Source organism: Sceloporus occidentalis, unplaced genomic scaffold (assembly GCF_023333645.1).
Source record: "Sceloporus occidentalis isolate IW3139 unplaced genomic scaffold, rSceOcc1.0.p SCAF_7, whole genome shotgun sequence".
NCBI lineage: Eukaryota > Metazoa > Chordata > Lepidosauria > Squamata > Phrynosomatidae > Sceloporus > Sceloporus occidentalis.
The window spans coordinates 97,164,049-97,190,512 of NW_028316987.1; the positions used below are offsets into that span (position 1 = coordinate 97,164,049).

Sequence of the window (26,464 nt, forward strand, 5' to 3'; positions counted from 1 at the left end):
AGGACTCTCTGACAGAGAAGGCTCAGTGTCTCACAGAAGAACTACAGTTCCCAGAATTCCCCAGCACTGAGCCAGGACAGTTAAAGCAGTCTCAAACTGGATTCTTTCTGCTGTGCACTTTGGGCCTTGGCTGCCTTCTCACGTTGTGGTTGTTGCTCTTGTGTGCCTCCAAGTCATTTCCAACTTATGGAGACCTCATCCTGGGGTTTTCTTGGCAAGATTTCTTCAGAGGGGTTTGCCCTTGCCATCCTCTGAGGCTGAGAGAGTGTGCCTTCTTGACCAAGGTCGCCCTGTGGGTTTGCATGGCTCAGCCAGGATTTGAACCCTAGTCTCAGAGAATGCTCCAATGAGCAGAATGCTCCAAGGCTTCCTTGCATGCGCTGTTGCTTTTCTCTCTCTTTTTCTGTCCCCAATGAACTAGGAGTTGTGAATTTGGGTCTTGGAGCTGTGCTGATAGGCATGTCAAAGTGTCCTCCATTTTGAGCACGACTGAGAAACAGGAATTTATACTGTGTTTTTATTAATGGCTTTGGCTTTTAGTTGGTCGTGTCCTCCATGTTTCTTGAATGTCCTACATTTTGTCCTACACTTTGAGGGGTTACTGGGGGGGGGTGCCAAAATATTTCTCACCTAGGGTGGCCAAATACCTAGAGCCGGCCCTTGTGGGTCCTCCTCTGCCCTCTGAGCCGGGAAAAGGTGGAAGGCCAGGAGTCAGCCAGAAAGCCAGCCACTCAAGGGCCGCTCCGTCCGGCAGCCACTGAAGGGGAGGAGAAGGACTGGGTCCCAGGGGGACCAACGGGCTTCCAGCCCAAACAGGGCTCAAGGGTCAGCATCCCAGAAAAGCCCATTTGCTAATGCATATCACACACAGAGCACAACAAGGCGTGAAAAGCACATGGCTCAGGGAAGAAAGTGGGTCATATGAGAATTTCGGTTTCAGACGGAGGAGGACAAAGCCCTGTTGCTAGCTTGGAAATACCTTTTCTGCACATACTCCACAAGTGCATTCACACAGACATGCTTCAGAGAGAGAAGGGAAACCAGGAGGAAAGTATTTCTGTGGATGTAGTGTATCTTGATTTCAGTAAGGCCTTTGACAAGGTTTCCCATGACATTCTTGCAAACAAGCTTGTAAAATGTGGGCTAGACAAAGGAACTGTTAAATGGATCTGTAACTGGTTGACCGGCCGAACCCAAAGGGTGCTCAACAATGGCTCCTTTTCATCCTGGAGAGAAGTGACCAGTGGGGTGTCCAGTGGGGCTCTGTCCTGGGCCCAGTGCTATTCAACATCTTTATCAATGACCTGGATGACAGAATTGGGAGCATACTTATCAAATTTGCAGAAGACACCAAATTAGGGGGAATAGGTAATACCCCAGAGGACAGGATCAAGATTCAAAATGACCTGAATAGACTAGAAAGCTGGGCCAAAGCTAACAAAATGAAATTCAACACAGAGAAATGTAAGGTATTGCACTTAGGGCGGAAAAATAAAATGCACAGATATAGGATGGGTGACACCTGGCTGAATGAAACTACGTGTGAAAGGGATCTAGGAGTCCAAGTAGACCACAAGTTGAACATGAGTGAACAGTGTGATGCGGCAGCTAAAAAGGCCAATGCTATTTTAGGCTGCATCAATAAAAGTATAGTGTCTAGATCAAGAGAAGTAATAGTGCCACTGTATTCTGCTTTGGTCAGGTCCCACCTGGAATATTGTGTCCAGTTCTGGGCACCACAATTCAGAAAGGACATTGAGAAACTGGAGCCATGTGTCCAAAGGAGGGTGACTAAAATGGTGAAAGGTCTGGAAACCATGTCCTATGAGGAATGCCTCAGGGAGCTTGGGATATTTAGCCTGGAGAAAAGAAGGTTAAGAGGTGATATGATATCCCTGTTTAAGTATTTGAAGGGATGTCATATTGAGGAGGGAGCAAGCTTGTTTTCTGCTGCTCCAGAGTGTTACCCATGCTGCTTCATATAAATTTTGGTATAAATGATAACCCTTAATGACCCCTAGATGAACTCTGTCCACCATTGCCAGCAAGGCACAAGGACATGTACCACACCCCTGAGGGGTACCCACATCATCATATCTAGAGAGTCGCATAAGAGGATTATCATAGGACCAGGAAGAGCAAATATTTGCCTTGCCTGAGGCTCTTGCCTCCCCAGGGTCTGTTGTCCGAGCAGCTTAAGACCACTAAGACAATCAGACAGGGACATCCAGGTGAAAAGAAAGTCATTAAACACCTTTGTTCTCACCATCAAGCACCTTTGCCAGAGGCAAGATTTTGCCTATAAATATCATCAGATTTGCCTGTTCACTGGGCCAGTCTGGACTTCAGGGGGAAGCTCTGTCCCCTTGAACCCTGACCTGGCTCCTGGCTCCTGGCTCCTGGCCAGTCATTCCATGGCTGAGCCTCATGCCATCCTCATCATATTCCATTTGGATTCCTGGAGGGAGTCTACATTCTGGTACGTATCACCCCAGTGATGCCTAAAATCCTATTCCATGCTAACCTATGCTTTTCCTGAGCCTTGTATGTGTGTGTGTATGCTAGTGAATCGTATGTGTTTTTCCCCTTATAAATAAATTGGTTATTAATTCTAGAAGTCTGTCTCAGCTCCATTTATTGGGATACCCTGGTCTACTCCATATACATATCGGGAGACGATTCTGCAAGGGCTGTCGTAGCAGGCCCCCCTCTTGCAATATTTGAGCTAATAACAATAATAATAAAATTCCCCTAAACGGACCCTTGGCTACAATTTGGTGGAGAAAGCTTGGGCATAGAACTCTCCCCCGAAATCTGGACTTTCCAAACTGATCACTTGGGCTGTCTAGATCTCGGAACGTAGGGAGAACAGGGATTCCAAAAAGGCCGCTGCAGACAGGAATAAATAGGGAGGTGTGTGTATGTGTTCTTGTGCGCTTGGCCATAAGGGCAAAAGGGCTATCTTGGGTTGGCTGATCCCATTTCTGGCTTTGGCTGGATGTTCTGCTCATTGGCTCTGGTACGCCATCCAGTGGTGGGCCCCAGTCACCCCTGGGCGTGTTTGTCGGAGTAGGCTCCCGACGCCCTATTTTTGTTTTCACTCTCCGTGGGTTGGAAAAAGTTACTAGGGACACCCTGGCCAGGCATCCTGAAAACTTTCCCACTCCAGAACCTAAGCTTACAGTTAAGAGTTGGTGCAAGGAACCACTACAGCCAAATCCAGGCATTTTGGCTGCAGTGCAAAAAGGAGTCCCAAGGCAAACCTCCAGGTTGAGGCATCCCTCGCATGGAAGAGCCTGTTTTAAAATGGTGAGCCAAGGAACCCTTAAGGTCTTGGCATGTTTGGTTTGAAGCCAGTGAGTCTTAACTCCTAGCTTCCCCCAGGTGTGTACCTCTTAAAGGTCACAGCCCATCCAGCTAAGTGGTTTTAAAACCCAGAGCTTTCTTTTTTGGTGTGCCTTTTAAGGGACACCCCTTCTGGCTGCATTGGTTTTAACCCCAGCCTGTCACCACTAAAGCTACAGTATTGTGAATTGGAAACAGACAGATCCCTTTCCATTGTGTTATCCCAAAACAAAGCCAGAGAATAAAGGTCCCATAAAACATAACCCAAAAATCACAGTCACAAATTCCCCTTGAACGGGTGAGGTAGGCAAAGGAGGGAGACGTCCTGGTCTGGAAGCCTAAAGCCCGGGGTCAAGGGAGGAACAGGCAGCTCCAAGGAGTGCCATTTGTGAGAACCTCAAGGAGGTCCCAGGAAAAACTCAGGCAGGAGTCTAGCTGGGGGCCAAAGTTTGGGTTGTTAGCCAGGCCACGCCGGAGTGGAGCTACAGCGTCCGAACTCCCCAGTGAAAGTGAGGCAGGGCCAAACTGACTTCTGGCCGGGTCTAAACGGAGGACAACCCTTAAGTCGCTCGCTGCAGCAGCGCCGGGCCCTCGCGTGAATTGGGCGGCGTCCCTGACCCAGAGTTACATTTAGGGGTTCTGTGGAGTCCTCAGGGAGGATCCCAGGACAGCAGCTCACTGTAGGACAGAGAGTTGCACCAGGTTTAGGTGGGAAAAGAGGCCCCGGTTCCATAACCTCTCCCAGCCTAGGATTTAGCATGGCCACACACTCAGAAGACGACAAATTGGTCAGGACAGAGCAGCCTCAGGACCGGTTGCAAAAATGGATTCTCGGGAAGGGACCTAATCCCTGGAAAGCGGAGGGCTTTCTAACTGAGGACCCCTTTGAAACCCTGCTGCAAGTGTACAATCTCCAAACAGAAAGGAAGGGACTCAAAAGAGTGTCCAAGGCGGAAAAGGACAGATGGGCATCATGGGGGATCTGGACCCTCGCCCATGAAGCCACTAGGGAATACAAAAAATTGGCAACAAGGGAGGAGACCAGACAAAAATTGCTGGATGAAGCGGTCGCCCGAACCCAGGAAAAGGTGGCCGAGAATGCCCTACACATTAGGGCAAGGGAGGAAGCAGCTCGACAGTTAGATACGGCCCTGCTTGAAATTGAGCTGCTGAAACAGTACAATAAGGATTTGGAAGAAAAGCTCAAGCAGGCAAAATTGGCGGCCGATTATGTATTGGCCCGCTACTCAAAGGGAGACCCAAAAGCTGACCACACAAAGTGCAAGCAGCGCATCCAGGAGCTTGAGGCCGCCCTAGATCTCAGGCACTCGGTGGTGGCCACTGTGAGCCCCCAGTATTTAAGGAGCATAGACTGGGATGAGGAGACCCCACTCCCCACCAAAGCCAAAACACTGCCACACTATAATTCCCAGTGGGAAGGAAGTGAGCAGGAGGACATAATAACTCCAAGTTCTCCCAAAAAAGTCACCTCAGACACACCAGCACCAATAAACCCTGTAAAAACCAGAAGGATGGTAGAAACCAGAGAGACAGAGGAAAACAGGACGGTAACTAAAACAGTGGTCGAAACTGTCTCATGGTCCCTAACAGAAGTAAAAACTATAGCGGACCACCTAGGAAGGCTTGATGCCCACACTGGGGTTCAATGGATGACTAGTGTGTACATATCCTATCCCAAAGCCAAAGGACAGGACCTGACCCAGGTTGCCAGCATGTGTTTAGATCCAGCATACATGGGAGCTTTTCAAGCCGCCGCCATAAATTTTGATCTAAGCAACATAGAGATAAGTGAATGGATGTCCAAGGTTGCAGGCATCCTATGGCCAGGAACAATTCTGCGCACCAAATACCAACTCGAAAGACAAGCCCCAGATGAAGCCCCTGACACCTATGTAGCAAGGAAGAAGATGTTAGGAATTCTCTCAGGGGAAATTGGCCTCAATGCAGAGGGCCAGCCCATCCTTGATAACCGCGATTTTATTGCTGAAGTGTATGAGGGTTTACATGTGTCCGCCAAAACCTATCTGGGACCGGCGGCACTAAAATTACACACTTCCACGTGGGCCCAATTCATGGAAAATATCTGTGCAGTCTCAGAGATGTTCTGGAGCACAAAGGCAGAAAGGGACTTGAATGCAGGATCTGGCAGGCCCCCCAGGGCAGGAAGGAAAAGGGGAGGAAGAGATGGAGAACCAGTTCATACAGTCACCTATCACAACACAGGTCCCCACTTCCAGCCAGTGCAGAAAGAACCCAGGAGGTTTGGAATAAACAACCCCAGGAACCAGCCCCAAAGAACAGAACCCCTCAGACAATCGCTTCGGGAAATCCGAAACAACATCTGGAGACAGCTCAGAGAGTTGGGGTTTAGCAAACAAGAGTTAGATCATAGGCCCAACGCAGAATTGATGGATCTCTTAGACAAATCCATAAGCAGGCAGTACAAAGGAAAAGCTTTTCCAAGTTTCCAAAATCCCAAAGACTCCCCCAGTGTTATGGAGAGAAAAATTACAGAATTGATAGCCCAAGTCAACCTCCTCAAGGAGGAAAGTTCCACTTTGGCAGCCAGGTTCCAAGAACAGAAAGGTCCCCCTTTCTCCTGGGAAAAATACCCCAAGCCTTGGAAACCTTTCCAGCCAGGCATGCCAGGAAAAGGAAACCCTAGAGGTCATTCATCCCATCCCCGCGGTCCAAATTGGAATGGCACTGGGAGATGTGTTCCTCCAAGAAGGCAAATCCCATCTCCCTAACAGCAGGAATGGGTGACACTGTTTCAACCCAGTTCCTTGACCAAGAGGTGAGCCACACTGTCTCAGCCTCTGCTACCCCATCCCCAACCACATGGCAAGGAAGAAAGGCCCCAGAAAATAGCTTTCGAAAAGGTATCTTAGAGACTGCCCTTTGAGGAACATAGCACTCTGCAGGCCCTCCAGGCATGTGCAGAGAACTTTGGTAAATGTTGAGATTTTAAAAAACAGGCAGTTTTCTTCTCCTCTTCTATAGTTTGCCTAATGCCACAGCCACATGGAAAATTTGGCTGCTAGAAGCCAAGAAAACCAAATCATGGGCAAAGGAAGTTGCAAAGCCCATCATCCTGGTTAGCTTAGAACTCAAATTCAGTTAATGGCAAATTGCCTTTGTTTCCCCTTTTGTGACTTATACCACTCTGGTGTGAGTGGAGGGTTTGTCAACATGGGAAAGATGGTTTATCTCTGTAAAATTTGCAACACCATGTATGAGAAGGCTTGGAGGGAAAAGACTTCCCTCCCCCTCTTCTTTTCCTGCTTTGCAAATTAGAGATTGAGAAATGTCTCATTGTTTTCTGTTTGCTTACACTCTGCATGTGCTCAGATGCAATGCAGAACAAAAGGTCAGAGCTGCAGGCTCAGGTTGTTTGCAGCGACCCCCTGTTCTACAGAACTAGTTTGGATTTTTAGTCCATTGCAAATATGGTTTCAAGCCCATTCCCCATTGTGTTTGTTCTTTAGAGGTCTCTTTTTGAGCTTCTTGGTATAGTTTTGTATAGTTAGGATTGTCATTCTGTGTGTTTTAAGTTTTTGAAATATTATTTTTGTGATTGGTGTTCTGATTCTACTTTTGGCAAGAGCCCACAATTTGGTCTTTTCTTTTGCATAGGTTTGTGCTGTTAGGATTTTGTCTTTTGGATAAAGGCATGTAGTCTATCATACTGTGCCCCTCCAGTTCTTAGGAACACATGGTTGGGACCCAGAGTATATCTCTGCTGCCATGTGCTCGGGGCTGCATAGGTTTTAAGCTGTGGTTTCCTGTTTCAGTTTTTTCTGCTCTCCTCACATGCTCAGAGGCCTCCTGCCGCCCAACAACCCCATCTTCTCTTTTGTTATTCTTGCATTGCTCAAGAGATCTACTCCTTTGTCTTGTCTTCAGTAAGTTTTTGTAGACCTTCTGCTCAGCCAAAAGTTTTTCTTTTGCTCGTGTAAGCCCAATGTGGTCATCTTCCATGAGTCTTGTCCTACTGTAGCGGGTGAACCCCAAATCCACAAACCCGAAGGCCCGTGGCCTGCCAGAGGACAAGCAGAGTCAAAGAGACCGAACTGGCTAGGATAAAAAAACGCTTTATTTTCTTGGCCAAGGGCAGCAGCACGCACACACACAGCAAGGTGGGCGTTATCAAAACTGCAGCGCTGAGGGCCTCTTGCCATCTTCTTTTATGCCCTTCTAACTCTACTTTTCCTAGCGTAAGCCAATCACAAAAGCGAAGCAGCATTCTGTCCTACATTTTCTTTTTGGCATTACATTTGCTTGGCATTACATTTGCTTGCTTGCTTGGAATGTACAGAGAGATAACTGTAAGATACATACTCGGCTAAGCTAGGCTCTTCAAGGCCGCTGGTTAAACACAGGCCATTGTGTTCAGAGTCCTCCAGAGGAAGGAGGGGGTGATTATGTGAGTGTGTATACTACTGCCACACATACAGAAAGAAAGGGTGGGGGCCAGCATAGCCCATTTGCACTTTACTCTGTAGGCTCAATCTATGGGCCTTCTGTAACTATTGATTCTTTTGCAAAGCAAAGTACAGAAGCAAGAAAGCATTATTATTATTGTGTTCCTCTCACTACATCCTCCTTCCCGAGAGTAGGACTCAACAGAGTTACACTGTCTCAGCCCCAAACCAAAGTTTTGGTCTTTTCCTCAGGTGTTTTTAGCTGATTTTGTGTGCCTTTCTTCCGCTCCCCCTCTTCTAGTGAGTACAACATGCTCTTAGACTCTAATTTGGATGTTACTTGGTTACTCTCTTCTGTAATTATGGAGAATGTAAAGGGACAGGACTTTCTAGTTTCTTGACCCAAATTTGGGCTACTTTTGTTGTTTTGGATGTGATAAAAAAACATAGCATTTTGTGAAATAAATCTGGTTCTTAGGTACTTGGGAAACTAGACTTTCCATACTCAGCCTGCTTGATCAGGAAAAGGGAGCCCCATTTGTCTCCCTTGCCTTAATTTGCATAGACTTGGCTGGCACAGCAGGGTCAGGCATTGTAAAGTTGTTCTGGTTTGTTTGTTTGTTTGTTTGACTGCCTGGGATTCAGGAGTTTGAAGGCAACTTCCTCTTTGTCTGAAGTCTGTATTATGGGTAGGGATTTTTCTGTTAAGTCGTTATAAAGAGCCTCATATCAGCATAGTCTATCTGGGAAAAATGTCTTAGCTGCTGACTCTCAACCTTGGTCTTCCATATATTAATTGCTATTTGTGCTTGTAATTGTTTGAGATTTGGGAGTGTGAAGGAACTCTCTCCACTCTGTCTGTTTCAGAGCCTTGGAATTCATAGGTGAGCCTCACTGACTAAGCAGTCTACCTTTTTTGTCCTCCACAATTTATGTAGGACAGCACATCCACTGTTTAATTTGAGGTGTGTTCATACTATTTTGGTCTCACAAGCGCCCGCTGTTGCTCCTGTTTTTCTCTTTCCATGCTCAGAGACTATGCACTCTAAGCATGCTCAGGAATCCTCTTCTCTTTTCCTAGGAATTGGGAAGGGTAGATTTTCTCATAGTTGCTCTGTTTTTTGTTCTTTGCTGTGAGTGTTGCCAATGATGCCACACAGCACCTCCTAAAGGTTTTACTTTGCTCTCTGCACATGATCAGAGGCTAGGATCATGCTGCAAATATACCCAGTTTTGTTCTGCTTATGCTCAGAGAACTGAGTGATTTCTTCCACAAGGCGGTGGCGTATTTTTATGTGTGTTGTTTTGTTTTCATTTTGTTTTGCAACTTTGAGACTGAGTGAAAGTCACACTCTCTCAGCCCAAACCTTAGCTGTGCCTTCTCATTATTGTTCTTGTTTTTGTTTTATTTTTTTGCTGTTAGCCCTATGCATTTACTGCAATACCTTTGTTTTGGATTCCACATTTTTGGCTATCAGAGTTTTGGTCTTTTGATTGGTCTTTTAATGTCGCTTCCCATACAGTATTTTGGTAACAGCAGGCCTAGTGGTCAAATCGCCTGACTGTGTGCCTTTGTTTTCATTTTGAGTTATTTTCCAGTCACATTACTTCCCAATGTTAATTGCTGTTGTTGTTTTTGCTTTTCTTTTGCCTTTTCCATTTTTGCCGGTCAGCAAGCCCAATGGTTAGAATTTTTGCCAAAGCTAAAACTTCCTCCACGACTGCTCCAGTTTATTTTCATTTTTTTAGAAATGTTTCTAAAATGCACCCATGGCTGGACTACTCTGTTCAAATGGTGCAAGTACACCCAGTCACTGGGATCCAGAAATGAATAATTTGGCTATTTTGGATGTAGTTTTTGCTAAAAGTTGGACTAAATTTACACATCTTCACAGCAGCCTTGGTCAAGCTTGGAAATTGACCACAACCAAACAGTGCATTGCTCACAAACCCCTTGGTTTTCTTTTATTAATGTTGTGTGTTTCTATACTTTGTTTATGTGTATGCCAGTCCTATCCCTGGCCTCTATCTGTCTGCCTATTTAAGTGCCGGACAGTGGCCTCACTGAACTTCTCTGCCACTGCTTTAAATATTGACCTCTCCTGCACTCGTTACCTATCTTGGCTCCAGCGGGGAGCCACGGAAAAAATCCTATCTTTTTCAGTAATTCCCATGGCACATAGACATAATTTGGAGGTCCTATCCTTTTCTTACAAAACTGTCTTATAGCAAAGCCAGCCTGGTCTCTGCGGGAGGCCAGGGGGGGGAGAGAAGAGACTGTCCTCTTCATCCTCCAAGGCAGATAAAAAAATCTTTCTTTTACACTCCTATTTTAAAGCTGACCCGCTCTGTCGGGAGCAAGGGGGGGGAGGAGTCTGTCTTCCTCCATCCCCAGTGCATGTAAAATTCTATCCTGTCCTTGCTCTGTTCTCCTATATCCTCATGGGGAAGGTAAGCCTCCTACATTCATTCCCAAAAGCCGGACCAGACCCCACAGATGTCATCCCATTGATGCCATGATACAGGACTCTCCAAGCTGTTTCCCAGCCTTCGTGATGTTCCCTGCTCCAAGGTTGAGACTATTTTGCCTGCATCCTTCCTGTGATATCCTCCATCCCCTGCTGCCATGGACATCCTCCAAAGGATCATTCAAGACACAACCGCGACCATGGCCGTCTCAACCCCGTAACCCGCCCGGAAGCCAGTTTGAAATGGGTCTAGATAATCCGTTTCCTCCAAGACCCCCTGAAGCTGGATCGCAATTGCCCTCTCGATCACCTTTCCCAAAAATGGTAGCAGCGAAACAGGCCGGTAATTATTATGTACCAGGGGGTCGAGGGAGGGCTTTTTTAGGATCGGTTTTACTATGGCCAATTTTAGATCCGATGGAAATAGCCCATCCCTCAAAGATGAATTAATTATCCGGCGTAACAGTGATGTTACCGCCGGTCCCCCCTGGGCCGCTAACCACGAGGGACAGGGATCAAGAGAGCAAGTTGTTTTCCGAACACTTCCGAGGATCTTGTCCACATCCTCGGTACTCACCAACTCAAAGTGATCCAGTTTAACATTATCCACGGAGGCTCTGGACACTTCTACCCTAGGTTCTGCACTAATGTCGGCGTTCAGACTTTCGCTTATACGAGAAGTTTTATCCGCAAAAAAGTCATTAAACAAGTCACAGCAGGCCTTAGAAGGTTCAAGGATCTGGTTCAGGGCGGGAGGGAGCTGAGTTAGCTCCCTAACCACCCTGAACAACTCTGCCGGACGCGACTCAGCGGACGCAATACGAGCACCATAGAACGAATTCTTTGTTGCTCGTATTGCCTCTCCATAGTCCTTTAACAATTGGTCTAGGAGAGTCTTGTCGTCTAAGCGAAGGTGTTTCCGCCAACGGTACTCTAGCCGTCGCAGAGCTCGCTTCCTTGCCCGGAGATCTTCCGTGTACCAGGGCTTGCGTTTGGAAGCGGGCCTGAGAGGGCGCTTGGGAGCGATCCTGTGTATAGCCCTAGAAAGACCGGTATTCCAAATACCGGTAAGGGCATCAACAGAGTCGCCGTCATTTCCAACCGTGAGCCCCTCTAAGGCTTCTTGGAACCTCTCGGGTTCCATCAGCCTTCGAGGGTGGACCATCCTAACAGGTCCGCCACCCCCGGGGGGGGATCTGGGTAGAGGCCTTGAGTTTCACCTCAAGGTTGTTGTTATTGTTCCTTTCTTTATATGAACCAGGGCCGTTAAAGTGGTCTCCAAGTGGATTGTTTCTGCAGTGTGTTTTGCACCTAAGAAGGCTAAGAAGTACACACACACACATACACATGCATATAGATATACTCTGTGTGTGTGTGTGTGTGTGTATACACATACAATGTATGTATGTATATATGTATAGATACACTGAGTCCTAGCAGCCTCCTATAGTACACAACACACTGCAGAAACAATCCAGTTTGAGACTGCTTTAGCTGCCCTCAGTACTAGGGAGTTCTGGGATTTGTAGTTTATTGTGGCACCAGGACTCTCTGACAGAGAAGGCTCAGTGTCTCACAGAAGAACTACAGTTCCCAGAATTCCCCAGCACTGAGCCAGGACAGTTAAAGCAGTCTCAAACTGGATTCTTTCTGCTGTGCACTTTGGGCCTTGGCTGCCTTCTCACGTTGTGGTTGTTGCTCTTGTGTGCCTCCAAGTCATTTCCAACTTATGGAGACCTCATCCTGGGGTTTTCTTGGCAAGATTTCTTCAGAGGGGTTTGCCCTTGCCATCCTCTGAGGCTGAGAGAGTGTGCCTTCTTGACCAAGGTCGCCCTGTGGGTTTGCATGGCTCAGCCAGGATTTGAACCCTAGTCTCAGAGAATGCTCCAATGAGCAGAATGCTCCAAGGCTTCCTTGCATGCGCTGTTGCTTTTCTCTCTCTTTTTCTGTCCCCAATGAACTAGGAGTTGTGAATTTGGGTCTTGGAGCTGTGCTGATAGGCATGTCAAAGTGTCCTCCATTTTGAGCACGACTGAGAAACAGGAATTTATACTGTGTTTTTATTAATGGCTTTGGCTTTTAGTTGGTCGTGTCCTCCATGTTTCTTGAATGTCCTACATTTTGTCCTACACTTTGAGGGGTTACTGGGGGGGGGGGGTGTGCCAAAATATTTCTCACCTAGGGTGGCCAAATACCTAGAGCCGGCCCTTGTGGGTCCTCCTCTGCCCTCTGAGCCGGGAAAAGGTGGAAGGCCAGGAGTCAGCCAGAAAGCCAGCCACTCAAGGGCCGCTCCGTCCGGCAGCCACTGAAGGGGAGGAGAAGGACTGGGTCCCAGGGGGACCAACGGGCTTCCAGCCCAAACAGGGCTCAAGGGTCAGCATCCCAGAAAAGCCCATTTGCTAATGCATATCACACACAGAGCACAACAAGGCGTGAAAAGCACATGGCTCAGGGAAGAAAGTGGGTCATATGAGAATTTCGGTTTCAGACGGAGGAGGACAAAGCCCTGTTGCTAGCTTGGAAATACCTTTTCTGCACATACTCCACAAGTGCATTCACACAGACATGCTTCAGAGAGAGAAGGGAAACCAGGAGGAAAGTATTTCTGTGGATGTAGTGTATCTTGATTTCAGTAAGGCCTTTGACAAGGTTTCCCATGACATTCTTGCAAACAAGCTTGTAAAATGTGGGCTAGACAAAGGAACTGTTAAATGGATCTGTAATTGGTTGACCGGCCGAAGCCAAAGGGTGCTCAACAATGGCTCCTTTTCATCCTGGAGAGAAGTGACCAGTGGGGTGTCCAGTGGGGCTCTGTCCTGGGCCCAGTGCTATTCAACATCTTTATCAATGACCTGGATGACAGAATTGGGAGCATACTTATCAAATTTGCAGAAGACACCAAATTAGGGGGAATAGGTAATACCCCAGAGGACAGGATCAAGATTCAAAATGACCTGAATAGACTAGAAAGCTGGGCCAAAGCTAACAAAATGAAATTCAACACAGAGAAATGTAAGGTATTGCACTTAGGGCGGAAAAATAAAATGCACAGATATAGGATGGGTGACACCTGGCTGAATGAAACTACGTGTGAAAGGGATCTAGGAGTCCAAGTAGACCACAAGTTGAACATGAGTGAACAGTGTGATGCGGCAGCTAAAAAGGCCAATGCTATTTTAGGCTGCATCAATAAAAGTATAGTGTCTAGATCAAGAGAAGTAATAGTGCCACTGTATTCTGCTTTGGTCAGGTCCCACCTGGAATATTGTGTCCAGTTCTGGGCACCACAATTCAGAAAGGACATTGAGAAACTGGAGCCATGTGTCCAAAGGAGGGTGACTAAAATGGTGAAAGGTCTGGAAACCATGTCCTATGAGGAATGCCTCAGGGAGCTTGGGATATTTAGCCTGGAGAAAAGAAGGTTAAGAGGTGATATGATATCCCTGTTTAAGTATTTGAAGGGATGTCATATTGAGGAGGGAGCAAGCTTGTTTTCTGCTGCTCCAGAGTGTTACCCATGCTGCTTCATATAAATTTTGGTATAAATGATAACCCTTAATGACCCCTAGATGAACTCTGTCCACCATTGCCAGCAAGGCACAAGGACATGTACCACACCCCTGAGGGGTACCCACATCATCATATCTAGAGAGTCGCATAAGAGGATTATCATAGGACCAGGAAGAGCAAATATTTGCCTTGCCTGAGGCTCTTGCCTCCCCAGGGTCTGTTGTCCGAGCAGCTTAAGACCACTAAGACAATCAGACAGGGACATCCAGGTGAAAAGAAAGTCATTAAACACCTTTGTTCTCACCATCAAGCACCTTTGCCAGAGGCAAGATTTTGCCTATAAATATCATCAGATTTGCCTGTTCACTGGGCCAGTCTGGACTTCAGGGGGAAGCTCTGTCCCCTTGAACCCTGACCTGGCTCCTGGCTCCTGGCTCCTGGCCAGTCATTCCATGGCTGAGCCTCATGCCATCCTCATCATATTCCATTTGGATTCCTGGAGGGAGTCTACATTCTGGTACGTATCACCCCAGTGATGCCTAAAATCCTATTCCATGCTAACCTATGCTTTTCCTGAGCCTTGTATGTGTGTGTGTATGCTAGTGAACTGTATGTGTTTTTCCCCTTATAAATAAATTGGTTATTAATTCTAGAAGTCTGTCTCAGCTCCATTTATTGGGATACCCTGGTCTACTCCGTATACATATCGGGAGACGATTCTGCAAGGGCTGTCGTAGCAGGCCCCCCTCTTGCAATATTTGAGCTAATAACAATAATAATAAAATTCCCCTAAACGGACCCTTGGCTACAAGAGAACAGGACCAGGAGCAATGGATGCAACCTCCAGGAAAAGAGATTCCACCTCAACATTAGGGAGGAACTTCCTGACAGTAAGGGCTGTTCGACAGTGGAATGCACTCCTTCCTCGGAGATTTTGGTGGAGTCTCCTTCCTTGGAGGTCTTTAAACAGAGGCTGGATGGCCATCTATTGAGGATGCTTTGATTGGATTTCCTGCATGGCAGAATGGGGTTGGACTGGATGGCCCTTGCGGTCTCTTCCAACTATGATTCTATGATACTCTTTGCCCCAGAAGCTAAGGCTGCGGTTTCCCTTTGCCAACTCCCATAAAACCAACACAAACACACATACAATAAGAGAGGAAGAGGATGGAGCTGGTCCATAAGTCTGCCTGGTTTCAACAAGGGCTGACACTCCCAGATGCCCTCCTTTTCCAGGACATGTCCTCCCTGCTTCTCTCTCTCTCTCTCTCTGAGCCTTCTCCTGCCAGCTCTTCCCTTAGACTTAAGGCTTAGAGGCTCCATTAGAGCAAGATTGTGGGGTGTATGGTGTGCGTAGTATCCCTTTACGAACAAGCCTGCCTTTCCCTTCTTGGTACAGCAAGGGACCCTGGGAAATCTGGGAACAGGGAGAATTTCCTCTGGACTCCTCTCTTCTTCTCTCTCTTCTGCGTCTCTCCTTTGACCTTGTGGCCGGCGGCTTGCCTTTTCCTTCCGTGGGGCTAAGATGGAGGCTGAGATGGACTTTGCCTCCCTTCTCTCTCTTTGTCCCACTGGGTTGTCCTTTATAGCACTTTATGTCTATATAGCAATATGTTTATATAGCAATATAGCTATACTATACTGCTACAATTACTCCCTTGCTTTGGCCAGCCCTGGAGGAACCGCTCTTCTCACTCGCTGCCTCTTCCCCGTCTCTCCTTGCTCTGGTCCTGGATGTTTGCACAGGAACTGGCACCAAAATTGCCTGGATCGCCCGTCCTTTGTGCCCAGAGGGGGAGATGCCCAGTGTCAGCAAAGGTAAGGCTCATCGCGCTCACTTGGGTTTCCAAATTGGTTGCAGAAAGGTAAGGGATGAGCGGGAGGCAGTCTGTGCCTAAGCTCCTTCTCTTCGGCCGTTGTCACATGAGGGAAATGTGCCCCCGTTCCGAAGGAAAGGGGAAGTAGACCCAATTCGAAAGTAAGCCAATTCACAGGATTAATTATCACACGTGAAGAGCGAAGTTGTGGTCATTCCAAAGGCAAAGTAGTGTAGCCAAGGGTCCGTTTAGGGGAATTTTATTATTATTGTTATTAGTCCAAATATTGCAAGAGGGGGCTGGCTACAAGAGCCCACCAAGATCGCCCTCCCGATATTTATACGGAGTAGACCAGGGGATCCCAATAAATAAAGCTGAGACGGATTGCAATAACTAGATGTCTAATTTATTGAAATAGGGGAAAAACACATGCGTTGCGCATACACTCACACAAACACTCAGGACTCAGGAAAATCAGGGTTGGAAAATAGGAACAGATTTCAGGCGTTACTAAGGGTGATGCTTACCAGAATGTAGATTCCCTCCGGGGAGCGAATGGAGTGGTGGTGGACAGTGAGACAGTCTGCTCCGCAACCTGGGTTTGAGCAGAGATGTCGGCTACCAGAACAGAGGTCTGACTGACGTGGAGTATGTAGACCTTGCAAATGGCGCGCTGAGCAGCCAAAGTTGGGACCTTTTAAGGGCGAAATCTCGCCTGAGGGCAGAGAGTTTTGGTGATTGGAACAAAGGAGTTTAATTGCTTTCTTTCACCTGGATGTCTGGATCTGATAATATCACTGACTTAAGTTGTTCGGACAACAGACTTGAGGAGGGGGTGATAGCTTCAGGCAAGGCAAACATTTACTCTTCCTGACTCAAGATAATCCCTTTATGCGACTTCCCAGACCTTCTAAGATGTAAATGGGGCTTCTCCCCTCAGGGGAGGTGCACATGTCCTTTCGCTTTGCCAGTAATGGAGGACAGGCTCAGAGTCTGGCCAGGGGTCATCCAAGGGTTATCATTGATTCCAAAATTTATATAAAACAGCATGGGTAACAGTAGAATGAACGCAAAATAAATTATCGCACCAGTACATACCTTGTTGATTCACCAATTCGAATTGCGACCCTTGCACATGCTCAGTGGAGCTCTGAACGCATCGTCAACCTTTGCACTTCTGGGGTGAAGAAGGGGGCCACTGCCTCTTTTATGTTTCACGTGAATGCTAGCCTCACGTGAATGACTTCTTTGTGTTTCTTCTTCTCCATGCATATATGTACAGGGGGCATGTGGAAGCACACACACACATATTTGTGTGCACACATACATATGCATGCACACATCCCACCCTCAATGGGAGAGCCATGGACATAGGTGGGCACATACATATATGGAAATATAAATATCTATACACATGTATCTGTGTATAGGTGTGATATGCATGCATATATATGTGTGCGTGTGTATGCTCCGTTTTTGCATCCAAACAAGCTGCCTTTCTATGGGTCCCTATGCCCTTGCCCTAGCGGCATAGGAAGCAGCCACTTTTCCCCTCCTCTCCAGCACTGGAAGCAGAAGGACTACTGGATGCAAAATGGTGCAAAATTACAGCGCTGCACCATGGGAGATGTGGTACCTTCGAGGTTTTGGGGAGGATCCCAGGCCTGATGCAAACTTGCATTCCACACCAAAATCACATCAAATTGACCGTGAATTAACCTTGGAATAAGATATGTGAATTCGGTAGTTCACCGAATTTACCTATTTTTAGATTGGCTTAGAATCGGGCCCAGAATGACTGCGCAATAACAGCAATTGCGTGTGATAATCTCTTGCGAATTAACATGAATACGCATGATTGGGCTCGGGATGGCATTGGATTGGCACTGGATTTACTGGAAGTTTTTGTGGTGTGATAATGGCCTTCATCTCCCAAGGATGTTCCCATCATGACACAGGGAAAGGGATTAAGTGTCCCAAAAATAGCCTGGCACTTCGGTTAGCAGCAGCCGCACTCCTGGAACGGACGACCAGCTGCGCTCTGGGGAGATCCCAGCTCTGCCGTTCCTCCGGGAAAGCCTTATTATTTGGGGGGACTCAAAGCAGAGTATGACGCTTGGTGTGGGGGACCTGGCTCCAGTACTTGGTGCCCACTCCAAGGTTGTTCTATTTTTAAAAAAGGGAGGTAGGAAAGAATAAGAAGCATGGGCCCATAGCCTCAAGCAGGTCAACCGTAACAAAGGCAAAGCCATACCTATGCAAGGCCAGGCAGTTGTGGGTGTGTTGGCTGCAAGGCAAGGCCCCTTTGTGTGCCAACATCTCATGTTGTCATCTACCTTTCAGAGTCTGCACCTGAGGAAAAGGGGAGAGGCATTCCCATGCCAGCTCAGCAAATGGTTTACCAGATCTCCAGGTGCCAGGATGGGCTGGGAGTGCCATCCCTCCTCCTGGTAAAGGAGAACTTCCCTTGACCCATTCTCCATAGGGTCAACAAGGTCTATCATGCTGCTGAAGCCTGAACCATGCTTTCACTAAAGCTCCAGGCCTAACACTGGGGGGGCTGAGTGGCCCCCGGATGATGACCTCCCCTGAGAGGAAGGTCTCTATGGAGGAGGAGAGGAGGGCCACCTTTGTTCCAGGGCTCCTGGTTCCTGGGGCCTCCTAGTCTCATGGGACCTTCTGGTCATTCGTGGAGTTTCCGGGGTGCGGCTCCATCCTCCCAGCCAGCCGTTGTTACCCAAATTGCTAATTGACTTCAATGGGGGATTTATTTAGCTCAAGAGGGCTTCGGGTAGGTACCTTTAATAATAATAATAATAATAATAATAATAATAATAATAATAATAATAATTTTTATTTCTACCCCGCCTTTCCATAAAAAATGATCAAGGCGGCTTACAAAAGTTAAAAACATTACAATACAAGATAAAACAAGACAATGTGAAGTTAAAAACATAGCTACAAGAGATAAGAACAGGAATCAATAAATTACACATATCAAGGCAAGAAAGGGAAAAATCAATTTACAATGGTCCGGGGTCAAAAAAGGAAGGGGACAGGGGCAGAGAAAACAATTAACTAAGGTGGGAAGGCCAACCGAAATAGATACGTTTTCAGATTTTTCTTAAATATAGCTAGTGAGGCGGCGGAGCGAAGCTCTACAGGGAGCTTGTTCCAAAGTGAAGGGGCAGCAATGGCAAAAGCCCTCTGTGAGGTCCGTACAAGGTTAGACCTAGGGACCTCCAACAATTTAGTCCCAAAAGTTCTGAGTGTGCGGGGCGGATTATATGGGGAGAGGCGGTCCTCCAAGTACCCTGGGCCCAAGCCATTTAGGGCTTTATAGGTCAAAACCAACACCTTGTATTGAGCTCGGAAGCGAATAGGCAGCCAGCGAAGGTCTTTTAAAATAGGTGTTATATGGTCCGACCTGGAACTACCAGCGACCAATCTAGCTGCCATGTTCTGCACCAATTGCAGCTTCCGAGTTTGGTACAAGGGTTGCCCCATGTAGAGCGCATTGCAGAAATCCAATCGAGAGGTTACCAAAGCATGTACAACAGATTCAAGGTCCTTACGGTCCAGGTAGGGACGCAGCTGGCGTATCAGCCGAAGCTGATAACAAGCACTCCTGACCGTCGCATCCACCTGAGAAGTCAGCTGGAGCGACGAATCAAGGAGCACTCCCAAGCTGCGCACCGAGTCCTTCAGGGGGAGCGTGACCCCATTCAGGACCGGGTGACAGATCTCACCACCCGAAACCGGGGAACCTATCACCAGTACTTCCGTTTTCCCTGGATTCACACTGAGTTTGTTCTCCCTCATCCAGCCCATTACCGACGCCAAGCAGGCATCTAGAGGAGAGATGCCGTCCTTAGTTACTGCATCAGTCGGAGACACAGAGAAGACTATTTGGGTGTCATCAGCGTACTGATAACACCGCGCCCCGTGTCTCCGGATGATCTCTCCCAGCGGTTTCATGTAAATGTTAAACAAAGTGGGGGACAAAATAGCTCCCTGAGGGACCCCAGATGTAAGGGCCCTCTTATCGGAGTGACAGTCCCCCAGCTCCACCATCTGGAATCTGCCTGAGAGATAGGACCGGAACCACTGCAAAGCAGTGCCCCCGATACCCAACTCTCTCAGGCGTTCCAGAAGGATACCATGGTCGATGGTATCGAAAGCCGCTGAGATGTCCAAAAGCACCAACAGGGACACGCTACCCCTGTCCATGCCTTTAGTCTATGTATAGGACTTCTAGAGCACAGGGTCCAAATGTAGTTTAAGTCAACTTCTACACAAGAACTAACAGTACAAAAGGTGGTAGCTGATAGCAATTTGGAGGGGAGGCGATACGCTGCTGGTTCCAGTGATGGCTTTCCAACTGGGGAATGGCTGTGAGGCGGATTTTGCCCAGATGGCTACCTGAGAAGTGAGTTGGCTAGCGATACCAAGGAGTCTGGCTGAACTCTGAGAGCATGCCTGTCTGGTATCAACCGAAACCAAACTGGGACAGTGTCCGAACCTAACATTTGGGGAGCTGAGCAACACTGTCCCAGTTTGGTCTTGGTTGGTACCAGGCAGGCATGCTCTCAGAGTTCAGCTAGGCTCCTTGGTATCGCTAGCCAACTCACTTCTCAGGTAGCCATCTGGGCAAAATCCACCTCACAGCCATCCCCCAATTGCATATAGTTGGAACAGTTAACGGAGAACACAATGCCATCCTGGCAGGACCCATCATGGGTTCTGACAGACAGAGCAAAATGCTGTTCATGTAGGGCAAGCCACTTTCTGAGGCAGTTTCTTGGGAGTTTGGATTCAATTTTCCAGGGGAGAGGATGGTCAAAGAGGTCTGCAAATTGCCAGGCAATAAATGCAACATCCTAAACAAAAAGGTGTCATCTCCAGATGGCAGTGCCCTTTGATTTCCAGCTTTCTGACCAAATGGACAGAATGGACTCCAATGCATTCCCTCTTTCCATGGTTTTACAGGAATGAACCTGAAGGTGGGCAAAATTGGCAGTGGCCTTTTTGGAAATGTTGAAACCTCACGAGCCCCACTGCCTTAAAATAGTTCCTAATGTCCCTAAGGTCACCTTCTAGTAAGACCAACTCTGTCTTTTGTAGTGGTGGAATTTTCCTGTTATAATAGAAAGCTATAGAAAGATGGAGTCACTTTTGTTAGAAGAAGAAAAATAGTTTAAATTGAGGTTTGAAAACTAGAAAAGTAGAGCAAAGTCATAAAAGTGCATCATGACCAGCAAGGAAGACATAATATACGCAATTTAAGATAAGGAGACATTGTTGATGTAAAAAAGAAGGTTACTAAAAGACTGCTGAATTCCTGAGGGAGGAGTAATGGGTAGAAACTATAGTTTTAATGTATGCATGTGCCTCTGCCCTGATGGTAAGAATTCTGTAAGTTTAAATTGTAATTAGCCAATGAAAAGTGATGAAACCTTTCTTTGTGTAATTGACTATAAGATTAGGCCAATTTGTCTTGTTCTGGGTCTCTCAGTTTTGGAATCTTGAAATCCACTCAGGACATTATTCTTTGCCGGTTTAAAGAATAAAACTTTGGAATTTCCAACTTTCTGGGTCTTTTGCCAATTCCTGGTTTCATCACAGACCTGAGGCTTTGTGAGAGAAGGCCCCAGGTGCCTAGGTTCCCGTGGTTTTATTATCAAATTGAGTGTTATCTATAACATTGCTTTTTCAATAATCTGTTTTTCAGAACCCAGAGAGGATGAATCCGAACTGCGCCTGATCCTGGTTGGCAAGACCGGCGGTGGGAAGAGCGCGACGGGGAACACGATCCTCGGCCGGAGGGAGTTTGAGTCCGTCCTGACACCAAGGACCACCACCTTGAAGTCCCAAAAAGGGAAAGGAAGGTGGAAGGACCGGGACGTTTCTGTGATCGACACACCAGCCATTTTTGATGGAGATGTCTCCAGGGAGATCTTGGTCCCTGAGATCAGGCGCTGCGTTGCGCTCTCCAGTCCTGGCCCTCATGCCTTGGTCTTTGTCACCCAAGTCGGACGCTTCACCGCAGAAGACGAAGCGGCAGCAAAATAAGTCCTGGATGTATTTGGGGAGGGGGCCTTTGGGCGCATGGTGGTCCTCTTCACCCGCAAAGAGGAGTTAGATGGGGGTCCATTGGAGGACTACGTCTGGGGCTCAGACAACGAGGGTCTCCAGGGGCTGATTCGGAAGTGCGGGGGGCGCTTCTGTGCCTTCAATAACAAGGCAGATGGGATGGAAAGGGAGAGGCAGGTCTCTGAACTGATGGAAGTAGTCCAGGGAATGCTCCAGGAGAATCAGGGGAGACATTACACCAATGAGCTCTACTTGGAGCATGACTTAACAGATGGAAAGATCCAGTCTTTCATAGCAGGGAATGGAGGAGGCAGGAGAAATGCATGGGGAGTCTGGGTTAGGAATACATGTTGCTCTTGCTATTTGTTGTGACTTGTCTGAGGAAAGAAGATTCATACATTTTATCTTCTTTCAGACAACTCAGTCTCTTCCTTTAAGTGTTTTAGCATTTCTCTTAGAGGTCATTCAGATGCGAAAATAAACCTGGTAGAATGTGGGATTAATCTTTGTTGTTTGAATGCACCCAAATTAGTCTTTTGTGGGGCTGCCAAACCCCCTACTTAACAATTGATTTTGGGTGGTTTCCCCTAGTTTTCCTAAAAGATTTGCCATTTCATCTGTGTGAATAACTGATGCAAATAGGGATAAACTGGGATAAAACTCTGCATGTTCTGAGCGTGTTTCAAATATGTCCGCATCAACGACGCCATCTTTATTCAGAGCGTTGACAAGTGTGCACACAGAATTCGCAAAGATATACGAAAATGGAATTCCAATTAAAAAAATAGTGTAAAGAACAAAACTGAAGTGGTGAGTAGATTATTTGCGAAGTCACACTAAAAATCCCGACGTCTCAGTAGCCCCTTAGTTGTAAGAGCAGCAGCAGTAACAGCAGCACATGGGCCTACATTGTGTAATGTGGAGCATGTCCTTTGTGAATATATTCACCCAACTGAGGGTCTTGACAGACTGCCCCAAAAGGGTGGGCTGGAGTCGCCCAGTTTTGTTCCTGAGGGATGCCGCAGCAGCCAAACCACACAGCGTCCCTCCGCACCAAAAAGAACCTGCTAAAAGCAGTAGAGCATGTCCTTTGCGAATTTATTCACCCAACTGAGGGGCTTGACAAACTGCTGAGTTCTTTTTATTGTGTACGCTGGGCACCATGACTGCAACATTGGCACACTGGCGCGCATCAATGCAGCCCCGTGATGTGTGGATGCTATGCCGCGCTTACGTTGTGATGGTAGCCCCATGCGTAGCTTGCATTCTGTTTGCGCCTTTTTGCATTCTTTGCTGTTGGTGACACTCTTTCCCACAGACGACTCAACAAAGCCTGGACATCCTTGCTGGCCATTTCAGGAGCTGCTGATCTGGGAGATCATTGCAGTTGTGATCAGGATTTTTAAATTGCTTCCAGATTTATTTATTTATTTTTTTTGGAGGGGAGGGAGGATCTGGAAGTCCTAGGCTTTTTTCCTGTATAAGCTGATTTTATTTTAGAAGTCCACATAATGGGCTCATTCTCACTTACATTTAAACCGGTTTGCGATTCGCCTTCACTCTGTGTTGGTAAATCAATTCCAAAAGGTCTGTCATTCCCAGTATGAAAGCAGATCTTTTCATTATCCCCTTGGAATCACTTCTTTTTTGGCACGATTGTTGTTCCCACTAGTTTGTGCCACTTCAAATTGCATGTCAATCATCGGTGATGTAAGTGGAAGCCCAGGCAGCCTGGCTTGGGATATATATATATATATATATATATATATATATATATATATATATATATAATTGCTAGACGATTTGATTCATTAGTTTTGCAACTTCTTACCTCACTGAGTGCAAGTAGTTGCAAAATCAATTAATCGAATCTTCTATCATTTTTTAATTTTAAATTGTGCACCCATAGGTCACACCAGAAACACAAAGGCATTGCTGGGGGGGGGGGGGGGGTATTGGATCTCCCAAAAACTGAGGAGGGATGGTAAAGACCCCTCTGCTATTTGTCCCTCTCCTCCAGAATGATGTGATTCAGATCTGTCATTCCCAATTGTTGAACACAATCCGGAATCAATTCTTTCCAAAAGAACTGCTATAAAACTAGTGTCCGGAAAAACTTGTTTTTTGTGTGTGTTTGCCTCGTTTTATTGTGACAGAAATCAATCAAAGTAAGATCAGAACCGGTTTCAAATGGGAGCGAGGGTCCTATAACTCAATCCGCAACTGGCTTTAAATCATAGTGGGAAGGCGCCCTCTAGTGCCAGAAAGGAATCCAATGCATTCTGCGTTTCCATGCTTTTCCAAGAATAAACCTGCAGAGAGGCAAAACAGGTAACTACTTGTCTGGAAATGCTGACACTCCGCCATCGCCCAGCTGGCATCATTAACGGGGCGCGGGGGATTCAGATTGCACCAAGTAACACCCTTAAAGGCGGGTGACTCCATTGCTTCTCAAACGCCTGCCTTTCGGCAGAAAGGAGCGCTCCCAGAACATTCTTTAAAATTAAAATTTACAATTTGAAAAACTTCAATTTTTAAAAATGATTTAAAAAAATATTCTTTTCAAATATTCTTTTTAAATTTTCTATTAAAAACATCACATTTTAACCAAATCTTCACTATCTAAATGCAAATACATTTAGCTTATGATATTGCAATTATTAAGGATTCTGTATGGTATGAAATGGGAAGAGGTCATGACCCCATGAGTGACCGCACTGGGGGACCCCAACCCCAGGAATGTCACTACCACCATCATTACCTCCTTAAAAACAGTTATGTCCTTGAGGTCACCTACTAGTAAGACCAACGTTGTCCCTTTCTGTCACTAATTTGTCCTTCAGAACCCAGAGAGGATGAATCCGAACTGCGCCTGATCCTGGTTGGCAAGACCGGCGGTGGGAAGAGCGCGACGGGGAACACGATCCTCGGCCGGAGGAAGTTTCAGTCCGTCCTGGCACCAAGGACCACCACCTTGAAGTCCCAAAAAGGGACAGGAAGGTGGAAGGACCGGGACGTTTCTGTGATCGACACGCCAGCCATTTTTGATGCAGATGTCTCCAGGGAGATCCTGGTCCCTGAGATCAGGCGCTGCGTTGCGCTCTCCAGTCCTGGCCCTCATGCCTTGGTCTTTGTCACCCAAGTCAGACGCTTCACCGCAGAAGACGAAGCGGCGGCCAAACAAGTCCTGGCTGTGTTTGGGGAGGGGGCCTTTGGGCACATGGTGGTCCTCTTCACCCGCAAAGAGGAGTTAGATGGGGGTTCATTGCAGGACTATGTCTGGGGCTCAGACAATGAGGGTCTCCAGGGGCTGATTCGGAAGTGTGGGGGGCGCTTCCTTGCCTTCAATAACAAGGCAGATGGGATGGAAAGGGAGAGGCAGGTCTCTGAACTGATGGAAGTAGTCCAGGGAATGCTCCAGGAGAATCAGGGGAGGCATTACATCAATGAGCTCTACTTGGAGCATGACTTAACAGATGGAAAGATCCTCTCTTTCATGGCAGAGAATGGAGGATCTGGGATAAAGGCAGCAGGAGGTTGGATCTGGGCCTGGGTCTGGAAAAAGAAGTGGTGGATATAAAAGGTGGTTGTTGTTTTAACTTTCCCCTTTTTACTTGTTTTGTTGATTTTAAAAGGCATCTACCGGTTGCTGAAATGGATATGGAGCAGATTACTGTTATATTATATAAATCCTTCATGCAGAACACAGTCTGCAAAAGCATTCTGGCTTCTGAACAATGAAAATAATGCATCATATATGACTTGAGAAATACAGTCAAATTTACAAAACTTATCTTTAAATGTACAAAAGCACTGTACAGTAAAATGAAGAAAAGCCTACCTTTAAATATTTTGATTCTTGCATACATGGCTGAATGATGGGGATTTATTGATGAAAGTCAGAAAGATGGGAAATTTCTAATAAGCACATTCTTTTTTTGGAGGGGGATTTCAATGGAGATCTTACAGAGGTTGTTACTGATGTTGACCACTTTGAACCTGAAGAATTGGGGACGATTAGTAACTATTGCAGAGGTGGAGTCTTGGAATAGGAAAGCATCCTGTCCCTTTTTGGGACCTCAAGGTGGTGGTCCTTGGTCCCAAGGCGGACTCAAACTCCCTCCGGTCGAGGATTGTGTTATCCATCGCACTCTTCCCACCGCCGGTCTTGCCAACCAGGATGATTCTGAATTCATATTCCTTCCCTCTGGGTTCTGAAAAATAAATGGATGAAGGAAGAGAGAGAGCTGTTCTTACTAGAAGGTGACCTCAAGGACCCCAGAACTGTTTTTAAGGCGGTGGTAGTGCAGCCAACTTGCGGGTTTATTCTCGGAAAACCATGGAAATAGAGAATGCATTGGACTTCTATCTGGCACAAGGGACCAAGGAAATCTCAGCAGCAAAGTGAGCTCACTACCTACTTCAGGGATTATTCCTACCACCATTTCACTGCAGTGACCCATGCACTGGTCATCTCTGGACTGGACTACTGTAATCTATGGTCAGGGGTTCCCATGAGAATGGTTTACAGGCCAGAGCTAGCAACAGCTAAGCTGCTCAGAGGAACCCCCTCTCTGCACTGGTTTCCAGTTAGCTACTGGGAGAAAGGCAGGCTATCACTTTTAAGGCTCTATGCTGAACTGGACTGGATTATCCAAGAGTCTGCCATTTTCAGGATAGCTCTCCTGGTCTTTCTATGGTTTGTTTGGTGCAGAGGAGGCCCTTGTCTGCTGTCCCACAAGAGAGAATAATGTCTGCATTGAGAGGGCAATGTCTGCTGATGTTG

General features: G+C 46.9%; 2 protein-coding genes across 2 annotated transcripts; both read left to right on the forward strand.

Moving 5' to 3' along the window:
- Window positions 1-15,354: 15,354 nt before the first annotated feature.
- LOC149310205 (GTPase IMAP family member 4-like) lies at window positions 15,355-22,174 on the forward strand. Its single transcript, XM_089533947.1, has 2 exons — window positions 15,355-15,586; window positions 21,317-22,174. The coding sequence occupies exons 1-2, from the start codon at window positions 15,568-15,570 to the stop codon at window positions 21,655-21,657; spliced, it is 360 nt and encodes a 119-aa protein (XP_089390073.1). The 5' UTR covers window positions 15,355-15,567; the 3' UTR covers window positions 21,658-22,174.
- On the forward strand, window positions 21,694-25,438 carry LOC149310206 (GTPase IMAP family member 1-like). Its single transcript, XM_089534033.1, has 2 exons — window positions 21,694-21,988; window positions 24,483-25,438. Exons 1-2 carry the CDS (start codon window positions 21,694-21,696, stop codon window positions 25,256-25,258), a joined length of 1,071 nt encoding a protein of 356 aa, XP_089390159.1. The 3' UTR covers window positions 25,259-25,438.
- Window positions 25,439-26,464: the final 1,026 nt, after the last annotated feature.

Bases quoted from the DNA above. Each gene is read 5' to 3' on its own strand.
- LOC149310206 (XM_089534033.1), top strand. From the start codon at position 21,694: ATGGTGGTCCTCTTCACCCGCAAAGAGGAGTTAGATGGGGGTCCATTG. The intron at 21,989-24,482 runs GCAGGAGAAATG...CCTACTAGTAAG, and splicing joins CATAGCAGGGAATGGAGGAG to ACCAACGTTGTCCCTTTCTG.